The 27,308-nt window shown below is 36.5% G+C and overlaps 2 protein-coding genes and 1 pseudogene across 4 annotated transcripts in view; 2 read left to right on the forward strand and 1 right to left on the reverse strand.

The window, feature by feature from the left end:
• Positions 1 to 7,735, reverse strand: part of LOC107741285 (melatonin receptor type 1C-like) — a 21,486-nt gene extending 13,751 nt beyond the window's left edge. The window contains exon 1 of the mRNA XM_016553982.1: positions 7,540 to 7,735. Coding sequence (XP_016409468.1) covers positions 7,540 to 7,735 — 196 coding nt within the window. The remainder of the gene's footprint in view (positions 1 to 7,539) is intronic.
• Positions 7,736 to 10,632: 2,897 nt separating this feature from the next.
• LOC107741263 (uncharacterized) lies at positions 10,633 to 14,976 on the forward strand (annotated as a pseudogene).
• A 1,198-nt stretch (positions 14,977 to 16,174) lies between these two features.
• On the forward strand, positions 16,175 to 25,180 carry LOC107741185 (non-POU domain-containing octamer-binding protein-like). 3 transcript variants are annotated; one of them, XM_016553801.1, is made up of 10 exons: positions 16,175 to 16,349; positions 17,093 to 17,240; positions 18,684 to 18,877; positions 19,639 to 19,940; positions 20,033 to 20,128; positions 20,598 to 20,794; positions 21,807 to 21,991; positions 22,084 to 22,114; positions 24,415 to 24,494; positions 24,581 to 25,180. In XM_016553801.1, exons 2-10 carry the CDS (start codon positions 17,093 to 17,095, stop codon positions 24,674 to 24,676), a joined length of 1,329 nt encoding a protein of 442 aa, XP_016409287.1. In that variant the 5' UTR covers positions 16,175 to 16,349; the 3' UTR covers positions 24,677 to 25,180. The 3 variants fall into 3 exon arrangements, with proteins under 3 accessions (XP_016409287.1, XP_016409288.1, XP_016409289.1); XM_016553802.1 differs by having other exon boundaries at positions 24,584 to 25,180; XM_016553803.1 differs by lacking the exon at positions 17,093 to 17,240.
• The last annotated feature ends 2,128 nt before the right edge of the window (positions 25,181 to 27,308 follow it).

The raw sequence follows: 27,308 nt of genomic DNA on the forward strand, positions 1-27,308 counted from the left end.
TCCATTGATGTATGGTTTGTTATGATAGGACAATATTTGGCTGAAATACAACTATTTGAAAATCTGGAATCTGAGGGTGCAAAAAAATCTAAATATTGAGAAAATCATCTTTAAAGTTGTCCAAATGAAGTTCTTAGCAATGTATATTACTAATCAAAAATTAAGTTTTTATATATTTACGGTAGGAAATTAACTAAATATCTTCATGGAACATGATCTTTACTTAATATCCTAATGATATTTGGCATAAAAGAAAAATCTATAATTTTGACCCATACAATGTATTTTTGGCTATTGCTACAAATATACCCCAGCGACTTAAGACTGGTTTTGTGGTCCAGGGTCACATATATAAGTGTGGTTTGATAGTTAGAGGTTTCTTCGGAGAGAGATGTAGCATTCAGAAAGCTAAAAGATTTGAACTTTTTATAAATCTGGCTGTGTGGGGAAAAAGAGGAAATCTGCAGTTAGCAGGTGAGTTTCAGAGGAGACAATTAAAATGCAATTACCTGTTCTTTTCCCCCAGTACCTCTGTGAGCCAGTTCGAGGTTATCAGTAGCTGTGAGGATGAGGCTGATCTGGCTGCGCTGTCATAAATGTATTTAATGGATAGTCTGGCTCTGCTGATCAGCTGATCAATTAGCTGATATTAAAATGCATTTACAGGCTTATTTTAATACATAGATCAGACAGTCTATTATAACTCTGCAAACCTCATCTTTATCTCTCACACTGATGTCCAGGATTATATGTGTGGAACATTAAAATCTGCCATCCATCACCTGTTGAATTATTGGATTATAAAATTCATGAGACAGCGGTGAGATACCACCACCAACACTGCTCTGAACACACACACACACATACATATAACCACAGCACCTTACACAAGCACTAGGGGTATGTAAACACACAGACCTATATTCCCTTCTACATCCCAGTAGCATAATAAAACATCTGAGTGGAAGCACTGAGAGAGAAAGAAAGAGCGAGAGAAAAAGACGTGAAGGACAAGTGAAGGTTAACACAATACAGGTTATGTGCATTGCATAATCTGATCTCTTTTTAAGTAGCGATTAAAGTTGTGTGTTACACTATAATAACTGGATTTCTTTCTTTAAAAAAAAAACCATACAAATATTTTAAAATAAATGCATTCTCATTTAAATAAATTGCTAATTATTTTAATAAAAATTCTGCTTAAAATTATATTTATTTAAAATATATGAAATAGGAAGAATATTTAAGCTGTGTAAGAATCGTAGGAGTTGCGTGAGCATGATCAGTATTGTAGATCATGAGTGTCATGTTTATCTTTGACATTCACAGTGTGATGACAAAAAAAGATATTTAAAATGATTATTAATGAAAATTTTGAAATGCTTCAGTACAATAAAAAAAAAAGTAGAGCGATAGAAATAAGGAGAGTAATGTAAAAGCATGTTACTGTAACGAAGAGGCTGAAGCCGAGTGAGAATCCATATGCAGAAGTTTATTTAAAGGGCAATCCAGAAACAGCGTCAGAAAGGCAGTAGTCTAAACACAGTCAATCAGTCCAATCGGCAGCCAAAACAGAGGGAAAATCCAATAATCAGAAGTAGAATCAAACAGGCAAGAAGTCATACACAATATCAACAGGCAATGGTAATAGAATGCTCGGTAAGGCAGTGAGACTGGCAATACTTCGCAGAGAGTGTTTGGGCAAGCCATGCTTTATGGCTGCCAAACAGGAAGTCACCAACGAGGCAGCAGAGGGAGCGTGACAGTCAATACTCGGGCGAGGGCTCCCTCTGCTGGCCTGGCATTACAGTTACTTTCCATAGGGTAACACTACTACGTAATTAGTTTCTTGATAATGAGAAGTATTATTTTAGTATCATTGAGATATTATTATAGTTTTTATTAATATTTTAATAATAATATTATTTTTTCCATTTTTACTTTTATTCAATTTTAATGTTATTTAAAGTTTTTTTTGTGTTTTTGTATTTTTTTTTGTCTACATAGTTTTTATTAACGCTCCCAAAAAACAGTTAAGAAGTTGTTGGAGGCCTTTGTAGGTATCCACATTTTGAAGCAGTGTGTGGGGGACTGTTTATGCGTATGCATGAAAAAGAAAGAAGGGGAGTATTTCCCCCTTCATTTCCATAAGTACTTAATGCTGAATTATTCCTGTACACTAGCCAGTCATATAAAACCATCCTCTCAGGAGCTCTGCCAACAGACAGATCAAACCCACTCCAGCTAAACAACATCTTCATACACCATTTTTGGTCTATTATTGTTAAAAGCATATTAGATTTCCAAGAAGTTATTGCAATTTTGGCGTAGTGAGATATTCTATTGGCTGTTGAACTTGTCCGACAGGCAGAATGTCCAGTGAGAGTTTGATGTTAAGTGCAGCGGTCAGACCGTTGAACCTGAGGCTGCAGCTCAAGCAAGAAAACATTATCATTGTCATCAAAGACTTTCACAATCACTGTAACGCTCCATCTGCACACATGCATTCCAGTCTAATTCAAACCCATCCAGGACAGAAATGACCATATAAGAGCATTAACATGCCTCAGTGTGAACTGGAAACACATTCAATAATGCTGACGCTAGATCTGTGTGTGTGTGTCTGCATATTATGTGAGGGAATGGTGCAGTGGGACCACACATTCTCATTGACTGAGTATGTGTTGCATAGACTGAGGTGCCATTAACAGAATTTATGATGCATATCAAACTATTTTTCACATTTTCTGAAGAAGTGCAAAAGTTGCTGCCAGGATGCTAAGGAGTTGTGTTGGCTGTCATGATGCTGCTATGAAGCTGCCACGGTGTTCTCTTCAACAAGCTGCACAACTTCATGTTTATAGTAAAATGACACACCTGAACCAGCTAATCATGTTCAGCATTACATAAATTACAGACAGGTGTGATGGTGCAGGTTGGAACTGAAGTCTGCAGCCCTTTAGGAGTACAGTTGGCTGCCCTTGACTGAAGTTAGGGGTTGTTCGAATACCTAACTTTACTTATAAGCAATAGTATGCTTGCCTTAGCAAGAGTAGAGAATTCATATACTGTCATGCTGTCCTTCACTCACCATCTGTGAGTATTACTACACTGAGAGTAGTTCATTGCCTCTCCTCTGAAAGCCATCTGCCCATCAGCAGCCCTGAGTGTGTGCCAATGCCAAACACTACTGCTAATTCAGGTGAGGCGTAATGGATGAACTGCAGTGTGCTGGTGCCACTAATGGAGACACTGTAATGCAGAAGTTAAAATGTTCAAACAGTGAAAATTTAAATGCCATCCCATCAGACCAGTAGCAGTGTATTTGAAACTTTGGGGTCAGTAATTTTTTGCTAACTGAAAGAAATTATTACTTTATTCAGCAAGGATGCATTAAATTGATCAAACGTGACAGTAAAGACTTTAACATGGCTACAAACGATAATTCTGGGAAAAAAGATCATCACAGTTTCCACAAAACTTTTCAGCAGTAAAACAGATTTCAGCTTTGATAATAACAGGGAATGTTTCTTGAGCACCAATCAGCATATTAGACTGAAGGATCATGCGACACTGAAGACTGGAGTAAAGGTTGCTGAAAATTCAGCTTTCCTATCACAGGAATAAATTACATTTTAAAATATATTGAAATAGAAAACTGTTATTTTAAATTGTAATAATATTTCACAATATTGCTATTTTTACTGTATTTTTGTTCAAATAAATGCAGCCTTGGTGAGCATAAGAAACCCTTTTTCCAAAAAACATAAAAAAATGTATCAATTCAAAACTTTTGAACGGTAATGTACTTAACGATAACGGTAATATGCTGGTTTTACACTGGGTTTTAGATGATTTTTGGGATGCTTGACTTGGGCAGATCTAATATGTGCCAGAATCTCCTGAACAGCGTGCGGGAACGCCAACTGATGCTGGACATTAAAAAGCTATCAATCAGCACTCTAGTCTAAAGATGGGCCAAAAGAAGGGGGTAAGGGAGTATTGATTAAACCCAACTCAGGCTGCCAGAACCTGCACAGCCCCATAACCAAACTTGACGGCTGTAGAAATAGGCTGAGCTGAGAGAAAACAAAAAAAGAAAAGAGAGGAATGTGGCTTTCAGTGTCCTTGTGCCAAAATTCTTAGTCATATATCTTAACATATTAGTGTAGTTTTTGCAAGGCTGTATTTAAGGCCTATTTTCCTTCTTACTTCAGTAAGTACAAGTTCATATCTTGACAATAATATAAAAAACAATGAATTTGCAACAAAATTATTATCTGTGTGGCCACTTTGTCCTTGAACACAAGAGATCTGTCCAGTTTAAATGCTTCACCTAAGCCCTATAGTCAACATTTTGACATTTAATTAAAATTAATTTTATCATTGTGACAGACATTTATGCATGATATTTAAAAATAATAAATAAATAAATAGATATTACATGTTTTTTTATTTATTGATCAAAATGTATTTATATAATACTGTGAAGTGTGAAGGTTATGGTTAAATGAACTACATTTTTTAATTTTTAATTAAAATTTTTTATTTATTTTTTGAATACTGTTAGGTCATTTTTGCCAATTGCCATTACCATTAATTATTTTATGGTTAAATGAACTGCCTTTTCCCCCAATGCATTCAGTTATCACATTGATACATAATAAAGTTGCAACAATTATTATCTGTCTGTGCCACTTTGTCCTTGAACACAAGAGATCTGTCCTGTTCATATGTTTCTCCTGATCCCATACAGTCAACATTTTTACATTTTGCCATCGTGACAGACATTTAAGCATAACATTTAATATATATATATATATATATATATACTGTATGTATATATATATATATATATATATTACATGAGCATATATATTACAAGGATATAATATATAATATACCAACAACAACATTTCCATTAACAAACAAAAATCGTACAGTGAGCAGGACACATGCCCACAACACATAAACAGCATGTGTCATGTCCTGATCCCACTGTCTCTGTCCCCAATGGTTTCCTGTCTCTCTCCACTTGTCCTGTGCTTAAAGGCATTAAAGCCCATAAATAGAAATATAAAAAGCAAGCACTAAAACTGCACAAGCAGATCGCGTGCCTCTCTTTTCTACAGCAATCCCGCCATCACGCACAGGATGTTACAGAGTTCTCCAGAATCTATTCTAAATTATCCTTATATTGATCCCTATTTTGATCATCGTAAAACTTTACAAGGACAAAGAGCTTTTTCTGTAAAGAGCTCCCAACTCAATGCTACCAATTGAAATTAAAAGCAGAACATGACATAAAGCATTTTACAATGATGGTTAAGCACTGGTTTAAAATAAATCAGAGCTGTACGCATGTTTAACAAATTTTAATGAATTGTTTTTTTTTCTTTTTTCTAATTATATGTTGCCAGTGTTGAGAGTACCCCTAAAATTGGTAATCAATTTATTATTATTGTTATTATTATTACTATTTATCTAGTATTTTTTTTTTTTAAGAAAAGCCTTTAGGGACTCGAGATGCAAATTAGCATATGCTATACTCCCAATGCATATTTTTCAGCTTCTTCTGGCTGAAATCATAATTTTTGTACCGTTCCTATCTAAATAAACCAATGAATAAATAAATATATAACAGCCTCACTGATACATCCTAACATTGAGATGGAATCAGCGCAGTATATGTGAACACTGATCATGCGTGTAGTGTGTGTGTGTCTTTGAAGCTTAGCGTCTGGTGTTTGTCCATCGCTGTCAGGACATCGATGTCTCTGAGCAATGCTGGATCTCCATTCCTTTTGCAAACATACAGGGTTGCACATCTACTCAAGTAGCTCATGGCTCAGGGCAATCTGGGAAAACACCGCATGATCTGAGGCAGCGACATTTCAACAGCCAAAGCAGCTGCAGAGATCAGCTGTCTGATGACCGGAACATGCAAAGAGAACAACACTGCCCACACTGAAGCATCATTTTTTCATTATGATTGATGTGTTTCTCATAATTCCCTTTCTGTGGACCCCAACATGGACAATTAACCACTGTTTTCAAATCATGAGAAATTCTCATCTCCCAGAGCATTTTAAACACGTGTAAACAGCACACTGTACTCTTCAAAATAAAGGTTCCAAAAGGGGGTTTTCCAAGTGATGATTCCTCAAAGAACCTTTAGTTTAACAATTTAAATCATTTTTTTCTTAGTGTGAAGAAGCCTTTTCCACTACAACCTAGAGCAATGGAAAGTTTACATGGATGTTAAAGGTTTTTCTTGGAACCATGCCAGTAAAGAACCTTTTAAGAGTGTGTCTGATGACGGCACTTCAGCTCTGATGGAATCTTTTCGATTTCTGTCTGCCCTGCTCAGATCATGGTCATTCTCACCTACTACAGCTTAATCATGTGAAATAACCCTGAACTTGTAGCAGTGAAATTGATAGAGATATCTACCCCTTGCAGGAAGAGCTCTGCTCTCTTGCTCTCACCTGTATAAGATTACACGCAATGAAAGAAAGAAAGAAGACAATGTAGCAAGCAACAGGTCCTTTAACAGATGTACAAAGGTCAGAAAGTCTTAGAAGACACTGAGAGTTTAGAATGCAAAATCTAATTGACAAAATCTAATTGACAAAAAAGTTGTAAAATTGAATAAGAACGATTATGTGCTATTTCTATTCAAATAATCAAATTTGGGACATTGACCATATCAACTCCACTGCACAAAAGGTCAGATTTTCCACCACTGACGCAAAGATGCTCATTGGAATATTTTCAAATATGCTGGTATATTTGTTAGCGTAATGCTGAACATATAATTTGCAATTCAAAATCTATTAAATTAGAAAAATGCAAACAAATTTTCACTAAAGATTTTTGGGCATAACTGTATGTGTGAGCGGTGTGTGCGTTTTATATTCTTGCAGCCCTATAATAGTCTCCGGTATCTAGTAATTGTTTGTTCATCGCACTGCCTGCAGTAGCCTATAAAATGAAGCCCTGTAAAATGAGTTGTTTGCTGACGTGCTTCTGTTGAAGTGATCCTGCCTTGGGTTACATTCTCCTGACACTTTTTTTGCACATCAAAAACATGAAAAATTACTACACCATTCAAAATCTTGATGTTGCACAACAACAACAAAAAAAAGACAGCCATGTTTTGCTGGTGTCTCTTATGTAATTCTGGGGGAAAAGGTAGCCTACATCAAAACATAGGACACAGAGAGAAAAGCATATATCCGATGTTTTGATATAATGTGAAATGACATTCTGCTATGATAAAACCTCTATCAATAAATAAAATATGATTCATGCCACACTGACACTAGCAGCTGGGAACAACTTCGGCCAACATGAAAATACAATGCTGCGTGAACTTTAATAAATTTAGATGCTTTTTAGCCATAGGCCTACACTTTTGCATAGGTTACTCTGCACATTCTTTAATTTCTCATCTAAAAAAATGAGTCTCATCTATAAAAGCTACCCAAAAGACGTATGATATTAGCCTGGCATTACAGTTTCTGTGTCTTTACACACCTGCATTCCTGAGTTTCTTGTTCCTGTACACGGACAGGATGACCAGTAGATTTCCAACGATATCAGCCACGGTGGTGAAGATCAGTACGCCGGCGAGGGTGGCCGCTACCTCGGGAGACGTGCTCCTGGCAGGGAGGCAGTTGTTTCCCCGGGATAAACTATCCAGACAGCTTAAGTTCGCCTTCATTAACGCCATTCTTAGGAACCAGCGTAACGCTACATTAAAGTTTCTCCTTTGATTCACTCTTCAAGGAAAAATGCAAAGTTGGCACGAAGAGCTATTCACCTTCCCGAAAATATAACCAATCCATTCCACTTACAAAATGTCACTGAGCACTTAAAAATCTACTGCAATGTTTAAAAGCCGTTTTCATATAACTTCCATAGCACGATAGCTGTCACGGAAGAATCCCTTCGAATTTCCCAGTAGCTTCCATTAAATTCAAATGCATGTTTGGTAGTCGGTGCATTGTCAGCCCCACAGTTATCTGGATTGTCACCTCGGATCACAGTGACCCACACACCCACTCCGGGCTGTTGCTCAGACGCCACACACATCACGGCACAGACATCAGCGGCAGTCTGCGTCGCATCCCCGGCGCCCGGAGCCTCTCGGTCTCTCCTCCAGCGCATAGTCAGCTGTTCAGCGCCAAAGCGAGCAGAGAGTTTGGGATTCAATCTAGTCCACCTCTCTGCGAACCGTTAAAACCGAGTGTGGAGATTTATAAACAGGGGATTTTTGATATCCGTAATTAGGCTACATATACATATGTTAATGATGTATATTAAATATATTATACAATTAAAAATGTTTAGGTAACCAGAAAAGTTAGCGAAGCGAAGTGAAGTCGCGACGCGCGTTGGCTTAAAGAGGTAACCATAGCAACAGTATGCAGCTGGAGCGCTTTCACACGGATTTATCATACATCCAAACTTATATAGCTACATCACTTTATAGGTTTAACGTTACTTACCACAATTAAAATAAATTGCTTATTTTTATTTGAAAGAATTTTTGGGCTAGCGACGCCAAAGGATTTGGGTTTCACGAGACAAACCTCCACAGACTGTGTCTGACAGTGTGAGCCCACAAAATTAGGCTACTTACATACATTTATATTTTAATTAAATTATATTACTTAATTTCACATTCGATTCTATTCGATCCATTTTTACAGAATTTCATTCGATAATTTGACGAAATAAAAGCATTAAAGGGTGCAGGGTTTATTATTTTTTATTTTTTGAGATCGATTTAAGTCAGAAAATTAACTGTTTAAATGATACGTCTAATATGATTTATTTGATGTCCTATATAAGATGATCTTTTCCGCTTCACACAAGTAATTAACCCTGAATCCCTTCAACCAGCACCCACACAAATACACACACTTGCTGCATGTTAATAGTCTCATTGTTATGTGTTAATTTGGAGCAAATTTACAGATGTTTGGTTATAAATAATGAGCCTGCAACAGTCAAGCTGACCAACAATGGTAGGCCACGTATAAACAGTGGCATCCTGACTTGAGAGCTGGCAGAGCTGTAGGCTACAGAAAACAATCTGTTGCTAAAAATAATCAACCATTCAATCTCATGCATATTTACATTCACAGTGGTGTAACAATGGTGTACAATAGTGAATGCAAGCTTGGCTATATTATTCCAATCACTGCAGTGCCTTCTGTGAAAAGGAAGTTATGCAATTATTCTATAATGCAAAATAGGCAGTGAAGCAGAGGACAGGGATCATAAACAACCAGCTCATCCCTGTAGGTGTCTCATGTCTTGTTTACAATAAATTTATGTCTAGTGCAAAGCACTTTATAACTGAAGGGATGTTCCATGCCAGTGCACAATGTCATCAGTCAACTCAGCAAGCAATAGCCGTAATTTCAACGTCTCGGTTAAGTATAGACCCAATATAGGCTAGTCCGGCTATGTGTAACCCACTTCTAGCCCAAATAACCTTGAATTTGGTTTCATGTCGTTTTTTGGCAAAATAACTAGTGAGATGTATGATATTCCATAATGTAAGCAAAGTAACAGCGTTTACCAGGTGTTTGGTTTCATTTCTTTGACATGTTCAATACGTAGCCTGTGCGTAGCCACGATTTAGCTCGTAGTCAGAGCAGCTATCTGTAGCCCACTTATAGTCAAACTTGATTCACTGTAGTTTTTGGCCAGGCAGCGCATGAGATGGTTGATATCCCATCATGTTCGCAGTGTCAATAATATCTACAAAGATATAAGTGTCATTTCATGACATGGTCTATATGTAGCCACGATTTAGCTCTAAATTGGACCGGCTATGAGTAGTCTGCTTTTAGCCCACCTGGCGAAATCGAGGCAATCTGTGGTCTAATTTTAACGGCTTGGCTATAGCCCTATACCAGTAACCAGACCAGCGATGAGCATAGACAAAATAGCCTTAAAATTGTTTACATGTAATTTTCGCCCACGCAGCTTCTTATCAAATGCAAGAGGAGAGCAGCGGGCAAACAACAAACGATAAAGGACATTCCTACTTGGTCTTGTAAGTATCTGTGTTTTCGTTTTGACATGTGTTCATTATTTATCTATATTATTTGTTATCATGTTTATGAACCTTGACATTTTAGAGAAGGGAGCAGATTGTAGTTGATAGTGACCCGTGACTAGGCCCAAGGTTCAGCACGCATGTGTTCAGAGGATTAATTTGCAAAATTTAATTAATAGAGTAAAAGTTTTATAATTTGTATGTGTTTACAAACTCAATCGATTTTAAAACAGTGCAAGAAGAGGCGAAAGAGCAAACAACAGAACAAACACAGCTTTTTAGCCTCGTTTTAGCCTAGACGTCTAGGCTATATTTAGACGTCTAATAGACGTCTTTTAAACGCAAAATTGCTTGCTGGGCATGCTCACTCACATATCTTCATTTAAGTCAAATATTGTTCAGTCGGCTTGTCCTCTGAAGGGCCGCGGGCATTTCAAGTCATCTCAAGTAAGTTTAATTTGGATGTGGTCGAAAGTGTTCTGACTTTTTGATTTGTTCACTTTGTAATTAGTTCGTCCATTGAAACCGATTAGATTTTCCCACTGATAGCATGCATGAGAGGCATGCATTATTGCTTTGACGGTAATCAGCCAATCATAATAGGCAACCCAGTGGTTGCAATAGGCGGGCATTATTCTATAATTCATACTACACACATTCATGCTATACTGTATAGTGTGGTTGCTTCTGCCGCTTCTGTGAGAAATCATTCTCGAAGTCTTGAGGTTTTGATGCCAGAAGATTTTTTATCAGAGACAATGAAGCTGAGAACTCTGCAGAGAATCTGTCTAGTCTGTGTCTGCACACTCTTTAGTTTTTCCTCAAGGCGTGTTTAACACATTTTATACACAGTCCTTCTACCCCCATATAATGTACACATTTTACTCTCCTGCAGTCCTCCATACACACAGGAAACATATGATCATAATAGTAGAATAACTTGATTACTCTGTAGGCCTCCTTACATACAGGAAACAAATGTTCATAGTAGTAGAATAACAGAACATACTCTTTTTGCGGCCGTGAGGTAATTACTTATTCAAAAAAGTACCTACTCAAGAGAATATGCGATTTAGGATGCAGCCTCAGTTTTAGGACGTGTGAACATCTGAGCTCAATGGAGTCAAAAGTAACTGCCTTGCTTTTTGAAACTTTACCCACTTAAATGTTGGACAGTGTTACTTTGTACATTATTTGATCTCATGCATATTATTATTAATATTATTATTTTACACTGCGTTATTTTCTTATCCAACATATTATTTTCTCATCCACATTTGCATAAAGAAAATAGACAATATTTATATATGTTAATATATATATTAATGTATGTTCTTGACAGAAAGACAGTTTGCACTTTTCTTTCTCAAAATTTACATTTTATATTTACGTTTCAGAGATTAAGGGTTTATAGGTTAGCAACATTATTTAGAGATTGTGTTTTGTAATGTGTTTTTCTCTGACCCACAGCTCTCAGTGATAAAGCTAACTCTGCAAAATCTAAAGTGAAGCTTTCCAGCAAAGACAAGGACAAAGGGGAAAAAAAATCAGTCTGCCCACTCAACAGACTGGTCTGAGGATGATAAGAAAAACAACTCAGATGGTGGCAAAAAATACCTCTGAAATAAAGAGGAATGAGAAAGGACAACTTGTGTTTAAAGGTGAAGTTAAGAATGTTTTGTGCTATAGGTTTGTAATTTAATAACTAATTTATTGATTTACTATTTTTTCTGTTGTTGCAGATTACCTGGAGTTCACACCTAACATGACTCCTAAAGAGGTTTTACAGGCAGGCAGTTTTGGGGGTATCTATTTCAGGCCCATCTACTCCAGTATCACAAGTATGTCTCACTGTGGTCAGAAGTTGTCAGCTTCAATTATTGCACAACAGACACTTTAAATGCTTTGTTAAATAATGATTAAAAAAAAATGTTTAATTGAATTTCAAAACATGTACAGTGTCTGTAAACGTAATGATCCCTTCTACTTCTTTCTTTCTTTCTTTCTTTCTTTCTCTTTTTACAGCATTTTTTGCCAATTTTTTAGATTGGACTTTATCTAAGTAATCTAAAAAATATGAATAAAAAATCCTAAATCTTTGATTTCATAGATATTTACCTCCTTCACTATTGAACTTCAATAATCACTGTTACAGCCAATTGGTTTTTAAAGTCACATAAATAGTTTAAGATCTATTATATGGTGAGTCAGTATTGTGACAGAACTGTTGAGAGGAAACAACTCTGAATATGTTACACGCTTTAATGACTGAGATTAGCTGCAACAAACAAATGCTGTCTGGGAGCTTCACCAGTCACTTTTGTGTCAGAATGACATCTACAATTTACCAGAAGGCATGTGTGAGACTGTGGTCTGTTGAGACCAAAATTGAGACCAAAATTTTTTGGCAATCAGACTAAACACCATGTTTGGTGTAAGCCATCAAAATAAGAGTCCAAACAGCTGATGAAAACCTCACAATACTCCAATATTTAACTTCAGACCAGTGCTTCCAGCTAAAATACTTCTCCTCCGTTATTGCTTTCTTCAGTGAAAAAGTAATCTCGTCTAAATCAGACGAGAAATATGCCCAGATCAAGCACAGTGTCAAATGTTGGTGGATTTTGATGTGAGAGGACAACAGGGGATGGACTTTTTCACCGGAGGAAACATTATTATGGATTATGGATGATCGTTTAAAGTTAAAATAAGCCTTGATGGATTGTTTCTTACAAACAAGTTTATTTGTCTTTTTTCACTTTACAAGATGTTAATTGATGGAATGGAGTTGTGTGGATTACTTGTGGATTATTGTGATGTTTTTAATCAGCTGTTTGGACTTTCATTCTGACGGCACCCATTCACTGCAGAAGAACACCTGATGAGCAAATGATGTAATTTTCTATTTTGATGCTATTTTAAACTATTCTTTATAAAACAGCTGTCCGCTAATTATTTTTCTGCAACCTGACTGAGCTTGATTAGTTTTGCTAAGACGAGTTGGGAAAAAGTCTAGTGTCAAGATGTGCAAAGCTGATAGAGACTTATAAGGCTGTATAATTGCTTCCAAAGTTGCATATACTAAATTTAAATTAGCATGGTGGTGAATACTTATGGAAATTTATAATTTATAACTGTAATACATTTTGACCAATTTGAAGAAATCTGTTTTCAGTTGAACAAGTCAAAAGAAAATAGTCTTTTTTATAGGTCAGAACAAGCAGAAATAGTTTCAGTTGTTTATTGTACTTTGCACTTAAAAAGTCTTCCCAAGTATTTGTGACTTGATTCAGATTTACCTTTTTTTTTTTTTTTTTTTTACATTTCTGCCTCTCCACATGTCTTTTGGCAGTCAGAGATGCGCTAAAATGTCTAACAATTGTTATGCACTCAACTGTAAATCTTAAAATATTCACACAAGTTTTTTTTTTTTTTTTAAACAGAGCAACATTAAAGATGTTTGGCAGGAGCTTCCCAAAGACTGGTTGGATGGACTAAACATCTCTAAACAGGTGTTAATCATTATAATTACATTTTAATAGTAAACGCTTTTGTCAACGTTACCATAAACATTTTCATGATGAGTGTCTGTAGCAGAGCTGAATGTACTCCCTTTGTGTGTATGATTTATTCCGTTGACTCATCGATTTGCTCAGTTTTGATTTGTAGATTACAGTGGAGACCTCAATTCAAGAACTGATGTGTATTAGTACTTCTTTTTATAATGATCATTAATATAATTTTTACTGATCTACTGTTATTTTTATGTGGCATTTGCCTCATGTTGTTTTATGGAGTATTTTATGTCAGCAGATTAACTGGTCATTTGAGTGGTTTTATCCCTTTAGTTTGATGCTCGGGGCTATGAGCATGTGATGAGACTCTCACACGAAAGGGAAAACCATGAAATTTTATGCATCTACAAGACCTCGCTTGCACTTGATAAAAATGAATGAATAGTTGATAACAGCTAGATTGCCACATGCTGTAGTTGCCACAAGCCAGCAATCATTCACAGCTGACAGAAACGTGACGTTCAGTTCCAACTTGGAGCTGCTGTTATTTGCATGTATTTGAGAAATAATTGATTTCTAAGCAGTTTTATACTGTTGAGAGTTTTTTTTTATTGTTTTGTTTTTTAAATTATTTGGGTTTATTTCAGGTGGCTTCATCCACGTACAGGGAAAATGTAAACACCTATAAGGTCAAATGTGGAGGCAGTCTAGAGATGTGGGAAAGCAGCGGGTGGATTGTGCCCCAGGATCCATATGGCTGGTTCCAGGTGTACTGCAGGCAAGAGCTGCTGCAACACACCTTTCACTACTGTTCAAAAGTTTAGGTTTAAAAAATGTCATTCTTTTATTCAGCAAGGATGCATTAAATTGATCAAAAGTGGCAGGAAAATGGCACAAAATTACATTGTTGCAGGAAAGTTCAATTTCAAATAAATGTTCTTTTGAACTTTCTATTAATCAAAAAATCCTGGAAAAAAAAAATGTATCACAGTTTCCACAAAAAGCAGTACAATTGTTTTCAACATTGATAATAAGAAATGTGTCTTGTGCACCAAATCAACATATTAGAATGATTTCTGAAGAATCATGTGACACTGATGACTGAAGACTGGAGTCTTTCACACACTCATGTTCTGTCTTCCCAGCAGGTTTTACCAGGGCAGGCGAACAGAGGACGATGCACGCCAGATCAGTCGCTGGGCCAAATGTGCAGGAGTCAAAGGTCGGTGGCGGCATAATCTTATCACAAAAGTGGTCCGGTCCGGTTGTGCTTATGACAACCCCAGTGTTTCCCCCGTGGTCAGGCAGACTCTACAGCACTGGGGCTACAAACTCACCCTGGAGGACTATAAGGAAGGAGCAAAGAGAGTTAAACTCAGATAGGATTAACAGACTTCCAAACTGGCCTCATTTGATTTATCACATACTCCAGAATAAAGCTGACCTTATTGCATGTAAATAAATGGACAAATCCGATTAAATGATTGATGGTTTATCTGACTTGTTTAGCTGAGTAGACCTGTGGTAATAGCATTGCTGTATTTGGTTCTCATTGGTCATGTTTTCTGTAAGCTGTTTTGGTAAACAGAAGTTATAATAATGGTCTATTTTTAAAATTTGGATCCAGTGCAGAAGCAGACATGACTTGTTTTTTCTTGTCGCAGTTGTACACTCACGTGCCTTCGAGGAATGTAGAGAACGGATCTGTGATCGGATGTGGGCATTGTTACAATTATTTGTTTTGTGACAGTAGTTTATTTTTCTAGGTTTATTTTTAATACATGCTGAACATGCTTATCTATTTGGCTACACTCTGTATCGTATATAAAAACTTTCCAATCTGTCATCTCTGAATGGAGTTTAGTAAAGTTTTTTCTTTTTTCTTTTTTGTGACCATATTGCACCCTTTGGTTTTAGAAACAGGTGGAACTTAATCAGAAACATTTATTATATGGGTTATTTCTCTTATACAGTACATGTTTATGCCCCCGTTGTATATGTATTAATATATTAGATATTAGTTGATAGAGATGGAAATCATATTAGGTAGTTTTCTTTTATCACAATGTCACAACTATGTTAGCATGAGTTCATTACTCGTTCTGTGATGTTTTATGGTATCAGTTGGTTTATCTCACTTTCTATCCTATTAAATAAAATTTCAGAAATTTATATGATGATATATAAAGTTAAATAAAATGACATATAAAATAACAATCCCCAATCCCTCACTTCAGTTACTTATTTCCATACTTATAAAGTTCTTGTCATTGTGTAAATAATAAAATTATAATTAATAAAGTTTAGGTGCCTGAGCATGACCAGATAAAAAGTTTAAATTGGTTCATTTCGTTTAATCGAAATCGACACCGGCTTTGTTAATTGCGCTTCCTTTGTTCAACACTGGACGGCGCCAGCAGTTCCCAATCTGTTTTTTTTTTTTTTTAGCGTTTCTCAATCCACGCCGCTCACTAACTTGTTTTTTTCGTAATTTCCTTCGTAAAGCAACCAATTTCGGCCTAAATAACTGGGTTTAAAAACGACGGCATCCAATGAAACACTTTGAACACGTTAGCGTCATTTTACTGACGCGGAATTGACCAATCGAAAGCGTCAGAGCGTACGCCGGAAGACCCAGCGCCAGCCATTGAGCAGTTAGATCAGGCAGCACGTTCAGGTGTACGGCGTTCAGCCCCTCTCCTCTTTGTGATCAAGCTGCGTGTGTTACTGGAGCGGATTATACTCTCTTATAAAAGGTATTTAGACGTTTGTATTTCTTTTATATTGTATGCATATAATGCATGCTTTTATTTATGAATGAATATGTTTGTACATATGAGCTGGAGACGAGGCCGGGCAATTTGCCGTGTTGAGTGGATCTGTCCGGCTAGGCTCCGCTTTGCAAACCCATACTAGCTTATTAATGAAGAAATCAGACCATTAATAATGTAAAAATGCATGCACTAAGCTACACTCACGAATGATAGTAATTCAAGCTTAAATCTGAACAGTAAATAGAACGTACGTTAGCGTTCATAACGAAGAATTAAACAATCATTAAAAACAATGACACCAAATTGCACCCACCAATAAAGAAACCACGCTCTTAATGATTATTAATGAATTAATTAAGCCATTGGACGTTAAATATGCTTCTTATTACTTCATTAAAGTATAATTCAAATAACATGCCCAATGATAAATATACTCATATTTAAATCTCTGTTATCCTATTTTATTATGTAATGTAATCAGATTCACAATGTGTTGATTTTCAGTGTCTCTTCTTCATGTGTGTTCATTTTGGATGGCCAGTGTAGATTGTCATTAAGCATTTCAGTGAATGTGCAATTAAATGATGCTGTAATGTTATTGAATCCTCTTAGAGCAGCCAGAACAACGTCCATCATGGCTGTTTACACTTTTGAATGAGCCTTATTCTCAGGTTTTAAAAACCTATGAAATCGAGTTTGTATCAATGGTTCATGTGCTTTAATAGATGCAAGGAAACAGAGGACCCCGTTCAGAGCAGCAGAATCACGGCCCACCCCGACCGCAGCCCAACCCCCAACAGGAACCGCAGAGGAAGCCTTCAGGAGCCGACAGCAATGGACAACACACTGATGCTGGAGAGCAGAGTAGCCCAAGTAAGCAACAGTTGTGGGCTGAAGAGCATTTACATTTACATTATCAAGGATGGCCCCCGTTTGGTTTTTAAACGTCAAAGTAACCTGCGTGACATGCTTGTAAGATCGGAGTTCCCGTCTAGTGTAGTGAAACCTGTCACTCTTAAAGGGTTAGTTCAGCCAAAAATGAAAATTAGGCTGTGTTTCACTCACCCCCGATGCATCCTAGGTGTATATGACTTTCTTCTTTCAGACGAATCCAGTCGGAGTTATATTAAAAATAGTCTTTGATCTTTCAAGCTCTATCGTTGTACTCAGCGGGTGTTGCATTCCTTCGGTTCAAAAGACGTGAAATGAAAAGCACCCTTCCACAAAAAGCTGGTGTGGACGCTAATATCGTTATCTTTATAGTTATTGTTCTTTGTGTGAACATGGCTTTACTCTTCCTCCTGGTAATTATAGATGCGGCAATTGTGCCCAGTTTACTTTTACATATAAATGTAAATCTTTCAGCCATCTACACACTGGTCGTAACATACTGATACGCGGTACAATTACTTGTTCATCTACACATGTGATTTACCTTATTCGTTGTCCGTGTGGTCTCGCTTACGTTGGTAAAACTTCTAGATCATTACGCACCCGCATTACTGAACATCGGAGTAATATTAGGACGGGAGTTGAACGCAGTCCTATAGCATCTCATTTTAACAAAGTGGGACACAATGTTAGTGCCTTACAGTATATTGGTATAGAGAAGGTACAAAAACCGTCAAGGTGGGGAGATTTTGAGAGGAAACTTTTACAAAGGGAATGTTTTTGTATTTATACTATAAATACGTTGTTACCTTTTGGGTTAAATGAAGAATTTGATATTAAGCCTTTTCTATAGGATTGTGTGTATTTCTTCATCTGTTTTCAGTATTGTTTGAATATTTTGAGTGATTATTGATCTGTATTGATTTGTATTTGACTTGTATTGATTTGTATGTTTATTTGTATTTTACCTGTATTGATTTGTGTGTTTATTCGAGTTTAATGTGGGTCTCTCTCTCTCTCTCTCTCTTCTTTTTTTTTGTGGGAGTGTACCTGCATAGTGATTGAACGCGTCTAATTAGAATGACCACCTGTTACTTATAAAGAGTTGTATCTCAGTTCATGTTATTTATTTATTTTAGTTATTTATCAGACGCTTTTATCCAAAGCGACTTACAATTTAATTTGTGCCTGACAAAGACCTGATGGTCGAAACGTTGCAATAAATTATTCTTATGGAGCAGTTATATCAGTGTGCGGACAGTACGTTTGTATTTTTGCTATAGTTTGGCTTTTTTTTGGTCCTGCACCTGATCCCTGTGTGGGTTTGTGGGATGTGCGCAACTTTTTTTTTATACTTTGGTTGCTGAAGAGCATTTACGCCATTTACAACTTCACTGTCACTGACTTGAACTTTCTCTCCTGCAGATGCTGCTTTCACTATAGACATGCAGAACTTCAGGAAGCCAGGTGAGAAGACCTACACGCAGAGGAGCAGGCTGTTTGTGGGGAACCTGCCCACTGGAACCACAGAGGAGGATGTGGAGAAGCTCTTCTCCAAGTATGGAAAACCTTCTGAGATCTTCATCAACAAGGACAGAGGCTTTGGCTTCATCAGGCTGGTGAGTTTGACCAGGCATCACCTTGAAATGAAGCAGAGAGTGACTGTGTTTATTTCAATGAGACTGACCTGAAAAAGTTTATTCATAACCAAAACTGCATTTTTTTTTTGTAATTTTGTTAAACTACATTTTTAGTTAAGATCGTATTTTCATCATGGTTTTTGCAGGTCTTAAAGTCTAAATTCGCTTCCACACAAGTAAGGTCTAAATAGGTACTAAATCGTAGCAGAAAGTCCTAAATTGATAAAGTCATGGCATTAAATGTTGCATGCACTGTAAGAAATTAATATCTTCCTCAGTATTTTTGCATTGTTTTCCAGTTTAAATGTCTAAACATCCTTAAATCAAGATATAAACTTAAGATGCAAATTGAGCAAATGAACATATTCTAAAAAACTGAATGTTTTTTTTTTTTTCAGGCTATTGGCAGATATTTGTTCTTGTTTGATTTTTATAAACTCACTTCATTTGTATCAATCTTTCATAAAACAAGAAATGTCATTTTGCTTCTCAAGAAAATGTATCTTGATTTAAAAAATCTCTTAATTTAAGTGGTGACCATATCGGCATATTGTTCCATTCAATTTATTTCTTAAATTTTCCTTACTTAGTCGTAAGAAGTCTTAAATTTACCTTCATAAAACATGCAGAAACCATGTTTCGTGCATTTTTCTTGTTTTTTTTTTCAGTGATGTAGCAGTTCTCAAACAACAAAGGACCAATGCAACTTTAACCCTGACCTGCTGCTCTCTTCTCATTAGGAAACAAAGACTCTTGCGGACATAGCAAAAGCAGAACTGGATGACACTGTGTTCCGAGGTCGCCAGATCCGTGTGCGGTTTGCCACTCATGGCGCTGCACTGACGGTCAAGAACCTGCCTCAGTTTGTGTCCAATGAGCTCCTGGAGGAGGCCTTCTCCATGTTTGGTCCGATTGAACGGGCCATTGTCATCGTGGATGATCGTGGCAGGCCAACTGGGAAGGGCATTGTGGAGTTTGCCAACAAACCGTCTGCCAGGAAAGCTCTGGACCGGTGCGGAGATGGAGCTTTCCTTCTCTCTGCGTGAGTGTCTGCTGCTCTCATCAGAAATTGTGTGTTAATGGTAGTTGGTTTACTTAAGTTTAATAATTATTCCCCCCGACCCCCAAACTCAGTTTCCCCAGGCCTGTCACCGTTGAGCCGATGGAGCAGCTTGATGAGGATGAGGGACTTCCTGAGAGACTTGTTAACAAAAATGCACTATATCACAAGTGAGTTCATGTTCTGAAATGCATTACGTAAACAGTAATGTGCAACCAGATGGTTATCCATCCAGGTTTCCTATAAGCATGGGAAACTTGGAAATATTAAAAAATAGTGTTTGTCAGACACTGAGAAGTTATGGAAATTTACAAAATTATAAAAAGTAATGGAATATTGTGTAGTGAATATAATTTATTCTAGATGTGCTCTAATTTTATTATTTTTTGATAAAACATTTTTTTTAATTAATTGCAACCTTTATCAAATTATTTTTAAAAACTGTCTCCAGTATGTAAGCAAAAAATAATTGTTGAAAGAGGTGTGGGAAATTGTGACTTTATAATAGGATATCACATCATTAAAGAAGAGTTGAATAATTGTTAATTTTTGTGACAATGACCGTTTAAGTGTACATTATCGCACTTATTACGTGGCTACTCACCACATACATAAACTGACGTGTCTTCTGTCCATTAGAGAGCGTGAGCAGCCACCCCGGTTCGCTCAGCCTGGCTCGTTTGAATACGAGTATGCTATGCGCTGGAAGGCCTTAATGGAAATGGAAAAGCAGCAGTTCGAACAGGTTGATAGAAACATCAAAGAGGCCCAAGAGAAGCTGGAGACCGAAATGGAAGCAGGACGACATGAGCACCAAGTCATGTTGATGAGACAAGGTGAGTGCACACAGTTTGCCATTTTTTGGGAATGGTTAACCCCAAAATGAAACCCCCCAATTTTTTTTTCAATCATCTTTTAGAACAGAAATTCTTATTATTTTTAGTTGTTGGAATCAGCTGAACCCTTTTGAGTTAAAATATTTGCCCCCTGGGAATTGAAGTTAATATTTCAATCATTTAACACATTGCATGTTCACGGTTCTCTGATGTTGGTCACATGACATGCAGGTAAACAAATAAAATATTTAATATTAAATGAATCGATTCACTCAATTCACGAGCAATATGATTCATATCGATGTGATATCATGTCCACATTTTTCAGCAGAACATGCATTTGAAGCAAAAACAGAATGGCAGTGCATTTATAAATACAGGAAAATAATTATGCCGCCCATTCACTTCACAACTTTGAAAGTTGTCATATTGCTGTTCTTTTCACACTACACAACTGTCTTTTGTCACCAATGTCGGTTCCAGTCAAAACACATTACACACTACAGGACTTGGATTGCAGACTAGATATTTAACCTGCTGACTATCTCTTGGGCATCAGTGCTTCTCTCAGATCATGTCTTTGATCATTTAAACACAGCAATCATTACTCGGGTGAACAAGCACCCATTTGTCTCTGATTTTGGCCTTTTGTTGACAAGCTTCATGAACTGTCAGCGAGCCGAAAATCCAGGCTGAAATTGTATAGTGTTAGCTGTTATGCTTTTTCCATATTAAAACATTTTGTGCTCAATTTGTCCCATCATGATTGTTGTTTTTAATACAAGTTATAAGTATAATGTAGGTGTAATATCAAGTTAATAATCTCAAAATCAAAGCCCTTGCACTTCCTCTAGCAGTTCTTGAACCCAAGCATAGTCAGGTGAACCTAGAATCAGCCTATTTCGATGACTAGTAGTTCAGGCAGACCACAAACTAGTTGATTTTGAAACATCCCTAGTCAGCAATCACATCACACAGCAGTTAGTCATGTCTGTTTCTGTCTTGGCTTCAGATCTCCTGCGCAGACAGGAAGAGTTGAGGAGAATGGAGGAGGCTCATAGCCAGGAAGTGCAGAAACGGAAACAGATGGAGCTGCGTCAGGAGGAGGAGCGACGGAGGAGAGAGGAGGAGCTCCGTGCCCACTCTGAGGACTTGATGAGGAGACAGCAGGGGCAGGGAGGCAACTTCTCTGAGAAGGTGAGTCTGAATTGTCTGGGGTTTCCGAGCTTAACAGTTATTATCTGCATTTCTGAGGATTTTTAATTCATTGAATTTGTTTGCTTTTTCAGAGGGATCCAGACATGAGGATGCATATGGGAGGTAAGAAACGGACTCAAACACACTGTGATCAACAACACTATACTCACCTTTACACTACTGAATTTTTAACCTTTTAAATATGAGTATCATAGCAGGAACAGCTTAACTCTCTTTCTGTGCTGAAAATCCTTTACCTAATTTGGTGTTGAAATAGCAAATCAGCCTTTTAGCTTGTCAATCTCTCTCATTATCCTATACTATCACCACATCTTAGAATCAATCTTTTTGTCAACATCTTTTCTATCAATTAGCACAGGTTTTGTGCCTTTTTTTTTTTTTTTTAGAACTTATTGAACATCAGCCTCATTTATCTGCGCTTATGCAGCTCAGTTTTGGAGTGGAAAAAAAGCCTTATTTGTGGATAATTTTGGCAGTGTTCACTCCAAAATGAGGTGCATAAACGCAGATCAGGAAGGCCTACGATCAGTCAGTTTGAAAAAAAAACAAAAAAAAAACTGTGCTATTTGAAAGAAAGCCAGTTGATAAAAAGATTGAACCCACTATTTGGTAATAATTAGGGCTGCCACTAACGACTATTTTTATTTCGATTAATCTATCGACTAATTTATCGCTTAATCTAAACGATTAATTTCCCACAAAAATTCAACAATTTTACTTAAGAATATTTTATTAAACTATATTTTATTAAACCAAATGAAATCCAAATTTCTATGAAATCCTTTTTTTTAAAGCAAAAGTAAAGTGCATCCATCTCCTAGTCCAAATCACTGAAATCAAAGTTCAGTATTATAGTGTAAGAATGACAACATATCCACGTGTTATAGACTAATAATAAAATTATAATAAAAAACACTTTTTAAAGGAGTATTTACCAGAAATGTTATTTACCAGAATTTATTTAGGAGAAAAATGTAAATGTGCAGTATTTCTGAAAAAAAAGAAAAAAAAACTTAATTTTTTTAATAAAATAAATTAATTGGAGATGCTTTTAATTATTAAAATTTAATGGAACCATTAAAATGGAATCCAGAAAATAATGGAAAACAGAATTTGGTAAAGATAAAACTGTAAAACTCAATTAATTAGACAGGCTTTTTGATTAATAAAATTTAATTTAACAATTAAAACGGAGTAAAAGTATCAAAAGCAAGAAATCATATGGTTTTATTGAACAAAACTGTTAAAATACATAATGTATTATAAACAATAGAGCTAATGTACATTACACATTACCACAAAGGCCTGCAGATGGCGCCAACGGCCTGATGATTATTTTTACACATTGCTGCCTGATCTAATACTTGTTTAATATTGACCAAGCACCATTTAATTCAAATGTCCACTTAATCTTTAATATTTGGCCATTTCTTTAGGACAGAAATGCTATAGCCACTGTAATTAAAAGAATATGTGGACATCAAAACGTGTAAACTCAGAGTGAGGGTTTGAGCTTTTATTTTGAAACCGCGATGTATTCTCCTGAGTTTGCGTAGATTTATAAATGATTTACCTTACAAATCTGATGAAATGGCGCATGTTGCGTTCCCAGATGAACGTTATAATAAACCCAAACTCACAACAACATGCACAGATGGAATTTGAGACGCTCCACACATGTAAATGATAACAGTTCCTGTGGAACTACTGTGAACGGAGCCGCTGTGTGACGCATGTACTTAACCTACACGCATGTAAATAAAGCGCATATACTGTATTAGAACGGCATTGCATATAATTATTTAATTAAATCGTAGCGTTTGTGAATTCACAATTATGATTAATTATGATTTTTAAATGGGTTTAATATATCATGCAGCCTTGGAAAACAGACTAAAAATGTGTTTTATACATTCTCGTCCGTGAAATGCGCCACTTCCGGTATTTTGCCGGTTAGTCGACGCGCGCAAAATGAAGTCGAGGATTTTTAAAAATCGAATAGTCTAATAAAATAGAGTAATAATATAGAATACAGGGGGATTTATAAGTATTTTTTTTAGTACTTTTTGTAGTAGTTTTTGACCAGAAACACCACAGGTGTAACAAGGTGGGGAAAAATCCCAAAAAGTAAATAAATTATGAATCTTTTGGGGAATTGTTATATCTTGTGTGAGCAAAGTCAGTAAGTTTTAGTGCAATGTGATAACTAGCATTTAAAGAAAAATCCTCTGTGGGTCAAAATGAGAGAACACAACACGAGGGGAATCCTGTTGTTTTGCCCTACTTAAGATGTAGGTCTCATTTCCAGGTCGGTAATATAAAATACTAGATATGTTCTTTCTTTCTTTTTTTTTTTTAACCCATTTGAACTTGACATTGCTTTTTCTCTCTTGGGGTGAAAGGTCAGGGAATGGCCATGAACAGGAACCCAATGGGTGGAAATACCACAACAGCAGGAGCTGCCAGCTTGGCTTCAAGTGAGGTACAGATTTCTCAACACACATTGACAACTTTCAGTTCAACATGCAAAGTGTACAGTATGTAAGCTTCTATCTTTCTCTCTTTCAGCAGGGGCCTGCTGGTAATCCAGGTGGTCTCCCTCTTCCCTTCCCTCGTCCTGGACCTCCTGTTGACTTTGGCCCCAACAAACGCCGCAGATTCTGAGACCACCAGCCAAACATCTTTCTTTGTTTTTTTTTGTTTTTTTTACATACTGTATGATATTTTTAAGTGCAAATTGTGGTTTTGTAGGACCTGTGTATGCATTTCACATTCACAAATTAATTTGTGTAGGCAAATGTTTTAAACCGGTTGAAGTGTACGTTTTAAGTTACTCTAAGATCTCCCATCTCCAGCAGGAGCCTTAAGGGACTGTTTCCAGAAACGAATTGAGCCCAGTGTTGGGGTAAAGGAACCCTTATGCTTATGATTTCTTACTGAAGATTCTTCATCTATGTATGAGGGTTTATCTGTGCATGGAAATAGCTCCAGGCTGGACATTCAGCTTTGTATAGCCCTATTTTTCCTTTTTATTAATTTCTTCTCTTTTGTATTTCACCCAGCAGTGACCTTTTCTAAAGTAGAGATTAGCTTTTGTCCATCTTGTCCTCTGCAACGCTTGCCTTTCTAGACAACTTTAAATAAATTCATAACTACATGTTACATACAGTCCAATGTTGCTGGCAGCATTTATGATTTCAATTTTGTGATTTGTCTTTGTACAGCTGCTACAAAGAAGAAAAAAGAAATCGCAGCTTTAAATTTTAAAATGAAATTGTCAATTTCCTCAGTCACCATTCAATTCAATCATTAGGTATGGAAAAGCATAATAAAAGTAGTCCATATACCCCTTATATAAAACCGTTTAGTGGCATATTAGAAGCGATAATGTCAATATATATAATGTAATATTTTTGAGTTATAGGATTTTTTTTATACAGTTATAATTATTCAACATTACTGTTTTAAGTTAATTTATTTGGATGGTAGGGTACAAAGTTGTTAAAACAATAAAGCTTTTATAAACTCTATAACTGAATTAGCTTGAGCGGTTACACATACATACATTTAGCCCATGCATGTGCTAAAGATGAGTAGTAAATATGGCCAACTCAAAATTAGACATTAGAAAGTCTATGGCTACACGAAGATTTCCAAGAGTCTAAAAATTCCTAGAGACAGCCTTAAAAGTTTCAAATGTGTTGTACCAGAAAACCTTTTGAGGGCTGTGAAGAAAAATAAATGTATAGAATAAATAGTTTGATTAGAGTAACTGAGAAAAACCTTTGATTTACTGCCAAGACTTGCAGGATGACCTGATGAAAGGAGTTCTGGAGGATTGTTTTATGGAGTGATGTGACCAAACTGGACGTTTTTGCATCCATGGATCAGCGGTATGTCTGGTGCAAAAAAGGCAAGGCTTATGAGCATAAGAATACTGTCACAACGGTCAAACATGGAGGTGGGCCAGTCCTGTTATGGGGTTGCTTTGCTTTTATAGGACGTGAAATCTGACTATATGAAGGACATGGAATCTTTGAAGTATCAGGCCATTTTGTCAAAGATTGTGATGCCCTCGGTGCATAGACTTGAAGCTTGGTTCAGGGATCGGTCGTAGAATGTTCTTGAGTGGCCTGCTCAGTCTCCAGATTTAAATCTCATTTAAAATATTTGGTGTGATTTGAAGAAAGCAGTGGTAACATGAAAACTAAATATTATCAGTGATCTGGAAGCTAGCTTAAGTAACGAATGGGTCAAGATACCAGTAGAGAGGTGTCAGGAACTTGTAAGCACTTAGATGCAACGTTTATTGGAGGTTGTCAAGAAAAAAAAGATTCTTTACCATTTTTTTAATGAACCATCTTTAGAATCCCTCAAATGTTTATCAATAAACTTTCAGTTATAATTTATTGACGACTTGGTTGAATTGTCATAAAAATTTGGTTTATGACGACAGAATGTCTTTCAGGGCGAGGGGGTTGAATTATATATATATATATATGATCAGTACTGTGCAAAAGTCTTAGGCCATTAGTATTTAGATCTGGGCCCGTATTCTTAAAGAATCTAAGAATCCTCTCAGAGAGCTCCTAATTTACCTTAAAAATGTCTAACTAGGAGTCTTAGCTTAAAAGTGATTCAGGACCAATCTGAGAACAACTCTGAGCGAGGAAAAGACAAAACTTTTATCTTAGTGAGGAGGTGGGGCTGACCCCGTTGCTAGCTATGACCACTGTTGCCAACTCTCACAAGATAAATAAGCAACCGCTGCTTCAAAAACAAGCCCAATATTTTTTTGATGATTTATTATCATCAATATTATTTATTACAAATGAATGAGCCTGCAACATATTAAACTGAAACCACTCTTTTGTCTGAAAAGCAAAAACAAGTTATTTTACAAAAATCAGCAATCTGCAACAAAGTGGGAACAAAACTAATCTCCAATCACATGTGAGCAGAATAGGATTGGAGAGATGGAAAAGGAGAAAACCACAAGAGCTTCAAAGGGGAGCTGTAACATAGCCACATATTTATTATAGCCTACTAAAATATAGGCTATTCGAACCAAATGTATATACTCTTAGTATTACAGTTTTTCTGAATTGCTAAACACATTTCTTGAAACCATCACTAATTTTCTCAAAACCTTAAACACAAATCCAAATACTCAAACTAAAATCACGAAACCTCTGCCTCTTCCATCAAAATCAAACAATCACTGCAAAACCATTTCACTTGCACTCAAAATCAAACAGTGCTCTCAGATCACACACACACACACACACACACACAC

Source organism: Sinocyclocheilus rhinocerous, unplaced genomic scaffold (assembly GCF_001515625.1).
Source record: "Sinocyclocheilus rhinocerous isolate Xijiao unplaced genomic scaffold, SAMN03320098_v1.1 scaffold615, whole genome shotgun sequence".
NCBI classification, from domain to species: domain Eukaryota; kingdom Metazoa; phylum Chordata; class Actinopteri; order Cypriniformes; family Cyprinidae; genus Sinocyclocheilus; species Sinocyclocheilus rhinocerous.

What these genes read in the sequence shown, in the direction of transcription:
- LOC107741185 (XM_016553801.1), top strand. Translation starts at nt 17,093, where the DNA reads ATGCAAGGAAACAGAGGACCCCGTTCAGAGCAGCAGAATCACGGCCCA. An exon ending in AAAAATGCACTATATCACAA is followed by an intron (nt 20,129 to 20,597) that starts GTGAGTTCATGT and finishes TCTGTCCATTAG; the next exon opens with AGAGCGTGAGCAGCCACCCC. An exon ending in CATGAGGATGCATATGGGAG is followed by an intron (nt 22,115 to 24,414) that starts GTAAGAAACGGA and finishes TTGGGGTGAAAG; the next exon opens with GTCAGGGAATGGCCATGAAC.